Raw genomic sequence first — 3910 nt, forward strand, 5'->3', positions numbered from 1 at the left:
CCTTAATTTAGCTAATGAAATTCACACCTTTCTTTTCTCTATATATGCCCACACTAACTTCTTCCTTCCCATTCCTTCTATACTCAAAACAACCACCTTGGCTTATTTGCTCTCCTCCTCAATCCTCACCAATCACTACCTTCAATAATGGAAGTAAAAGAACACGACCCTTTTCTCTCTTCTCCTCCTCTCTCCTCCTCCAGGTAAGCAAAGCCAAAACCAAACAAAATATACATCAAAATTTTGATTTTTTTTTTCTTTTTTCTGGGCGTAACCATTTTGCAAACAGATGGTGGTCTAAGGAAACTGTTGCAATAGTCACCGGAGGAAACAAGGGGATTGGGTTCTCGCTGGTGAAACGACTTGCAGAGTCTGGACTCACTGTGATCTTAACAGCTAGAGATGTAGAGAGAGGGTACAAAGCTATCGAGCAGCTTAGAAATGAGCATGGTGACGGTGATGATCTCCATCTACACTTCTATCGTCTTGACGTTTCGGATCCTGCTTCCATTAAAACCTTCGTTTCGCTGTTTGAGAAGGATTTTGGAGTCTTGGATATTCTCGTAAGTTCTTGTTTCCTTCCCTTCCCATTGTGGCACGGTACATCATCTAACCTAAAAGTGTTATATATATATATATATATATATATATATATATATATATATATATATATATATATATATATATATATATATATATATATAATTGATTTTGACCGTAACACAAACTCGATATCTTACTATATTTCTAATATCATTGGGATAAAGATCAACACGCTTATGTTAATAAAGATTTATATAAAATTTATTAAATTCAGAAAAATTTCTTCCATTATATAAATAAAAATTAGTATTTGATAATTAAACTATTAATATAAATTGAATCAAATTATAAATAAAAACATAATTAAATTGAACTGAATTGAAACAAAATGATTTAATTCGATTCACTTTTTAGATTTTAAATTTATTTATGCCTCATTTCTTGCATATGATTAAAATATTTGAAAATATTAGTTAATTTAAATAAAAATTTGACTATAAAATTTTATTTTCAAAAAAATATAAGTATAAGAGAGATTTAGTGAAGGATCAAAATTTCGAATCAAAAATATTGATTTAGCAATGAGAAATTTTAATGCTAGATTAAAATTCATCGTTGAAAGTTAATTTTTTAAATTAGTTATAAATTAACGATGAATTATAGTCGACGATGAAAATCTCATTGTTACTAATTCATCACTGATCTATATTTTTATGACAAATTAGCAATGCATTTAGCGACGGATCCATCAATCCGTCGCTGATATCTTTTTTTTTTTTTAGTGTTGTTGATGTAGTTGTTTCATTTTTTTTTATATAATAGTTGAATTGAAATAATTAAATTTTAAACTTATTAATTAAATTGAATTAATTATTTAAATCAAATAAACTGAAAAATAAAATAAATGATTCCATTATATATTTTTTAAAATTATAACTAATATGATCAATCTTATATATATAATACGTAATATCATTTAATATGTATATACATATAGTTATAATATATTAAATAATAAGCATAGTGGTGATGATGGAATATCTCAAGCAATTTCAAAGATGTTTGTATATATCTATATATTTAATTTAAGGTTAAATTATTTTATTATAAATAAAATATTTATTTTTGTTTGAATTATTGTATGATGTAAATACAGTAACTAACTTATAAAAATATAATTTACATGCATGATCCTCTCTCTATATATAAAATCCATGACTGTATATTAATTTCAATAAGCCAGAGTCAAAATGAAAGGAAATCAATGATAGCTCACCTAAATTAAAATTTTTTAAAATTCTAGAACATGTTCTTGGCCATGACAGGCTGACAATATGAAGATTCTCAGTTTGGTCCACTTTAAGAAGCAATATTTTTTTAAAAAAAAATTATTAATAATATTAAATAGTAATTTCCAAACCCATGATCTTGAATAGATTAATTATTTTGAATTGTTGTTGAAAATAGGTGTAGCAGTTGTTAATAAAAGGGGACATTTATTATTTGGTCTTGAGTTTTGGATGATATTATAATTTTGCTTTTGTATTTTTAAAATTAAATAATTTAGTTACTCACTTATACTTTTATCAAAATTAGAAGTTGTTTCATTTAATGGTGTCATTAGTTTAAGTAAAAAAGATAAATATACTCTTTATTCAATTAAAAAAAATTTACTATTTGGCTCCTGGAGTTTGATCAATATTATGATTTGATCCTCATATTTTAGAAATTGAATGATTTTGTCCCTCTCTTATGTTTCCCTTCAATTAAAATTAATTGTTATCAAATAACTTAATTCTTTTTGTTCTATAAAAAGAATTCAAGAAAAATTTATAATAACAACAAAGTCAATAAGAAAAAAAGTTCTAATAATTTCGGCAATTATCAAATGTAATGACTAAATCGTTCAATTTCACAAATACAGGAGTCAAATTGTAATATCAATCAAAATTTAGAGATCAAATAGTAAATTTTTTTAATTAAATAAATAATATATTTATCTTTTCTCTTAATATTAGACAGAAAAGCCTCTGATTTTAATGGAAGTATAAGTAATGAACTAAATCATTCAATTTCAAAAATGTAGAGATCAAATCGTAATATTGATAAAACTCAAGAGCCAAATAGTAAATTACTCTAATGAGAAATAGTTAGAAGTATTAATAATCAATTGAGTTAGTTGTTAAACAAATAAATAAATATGTTGATCAGGTGAACAATGCTGCGGTATCTTTCAATGAGATACATGAGAACTCTGTGGAGCATGCAGAGACTGTCGTCAAAACCAATTTCTATGGACCCAAGTTGCTGATAGAGGCACTCTTGCCCATGTTTCGTCAATCAACTTCTGCCTGCAGCCGTATCCTTAATATTACCTCAAGACTTGGCTCCATCAATGTAAGTCATTATTTCTCCTTTCAATCGGTGCACATCATTAAAACGGTACCGTTTAATAATTATTAAAAAAGATATTTTCTTTTTTGATTAAATATGTAGTTAAAAAGAGAGATTAATTAATGACCATCACATTAATATAATATTAATTGATCATGCAGAAGATGAGAAACCCTAAAATGAAAGAAATGCTGCTAAGCGAAAACTTATCAGAAGAGCAGATTGAAGGGATGGTAAATTTGTTTATTGAAAATGTGAAGAAAGGAACATGGAAGAGCCAAGGATGGCCAGAGATATGGACAGATTATGCAGTATCAAAGCTAGCTTTGAATGCATATTCTAGGGTTTTGGCTACAAGATATAAGGATTGTGGATTGCGTGTAAACTGTTTCTGCCCTGGCTTCACTCAGACGTCTATGACCAGAGGTAAAGGCACTCACACCGCCACTGATGCCGCTGAAGTTGGTGCTAGGCTGGCTTTGCTTCCACCGCACCAGCTACCTACTGGCAAGTTTTATATAGGGTTTAGCCCTGGCATTGTTTCTAAATTATAGAATATAAATGATCATTCATTTTCTAGTCAGATAATGGGAGTATAATATAATATATTTATTTCCATGATTATATAGAATGATAATTAATTATAATCATAGCGAATCATGGGTTAATGTAATTGGTTTTTTCTCTATTTTAAGGCGTTAAATTTCTCTATTTACCTATTATGATATACTTTCCTAACGTGCGTTGAATACTATACTCGTTGTTTGTATTCATAATTTAATTTTTTATATTAATTTAAAAAATTCATGTTAATTATCTAATTAATCTTAAATATGTTGAGAATTATTTTTTATTTTCTTAAAAATTAATATATTATATAAAAAAATTAAGATACTAAGCTATATAAATATACACATATAGACACACATATATATATAAATATACAGATATATATATATATGAAAACACTCCA

General features: G+C 26.9%; 1 protein-coding gene across 2 annotated transcripts; it reads left to right on the forward strand.

Annotated features, from left to right (window-relative positions):
• Positions 1 to 3671, forward strand: LOC110658943 ((+)-neomenthol dehydrogenase). Of its 2 annotated transcripts, XM_021816742.2 has the most exons (4): positions 4 to 203; positions 290 to 563; positions 2755 to 2940; positions 3099 to 3666. In XM_021816742.2, exons 1-4 carry the CDS (start codon positions 148 to 150, stop codon positions 3489 to 3491), a joined length of 909 nt encoding a protein of 302 aa, XP_021672434.2. In that variant the 5' UTR covers positions 4 to 147; the 3' UTR covers positions 3492 to 3666. The 2 variants fall into 2 exon arrangements, with proteins under 2 accessions (XP_058010180.1, XP_021672434.2); XM_058154197.1 differs by having other exon boundaries at positions 1 to 563; positions 3099 to 3671.
• Positions 3672 to 3910: the final 239 nt, after the last annotated feature.

The sequence above is a fragment of the Hevea brasiliensis genome, chromosome 9, assembly GCF_030052815.1.
Source record: "Hevea brasiliensis isolate MT/VB/25A 57/8 chromosome 9, ASM3005281v1, whole genome shotgun sequence".
In the NCBI taxonomy this organism is placed as follows: domain Eukaryota; kingdom Viridiplantae; phylum Streptophyta; class Magnoliopsida; order Malpighiales; family Euphorbiaceae; genus Hevea; species Hevea brasiliensis.

Coding starts and splice junctions, on each gene's coding strand:
- LOC110658943 (XM_058154197.1), top strand. CDS start 15: ATGAAATTCACACCTTTCTTTTCTCTATATATGCCCACACTAACTTCT. Junction 564..2,754: donor TTGGAGTCTTGGATATTCTC/GTAAGTTCTTGT, acceptor TATGTTGATCAG/GTGAACAATGCTGCGGTATC. Junction 2,941..3,098: donor CAAGACTTGGCTCCATCAAT/GTAAGTCATTAT, acceptor TTGATCATGCAG/AAGATGAGAAACCCTAAAAT.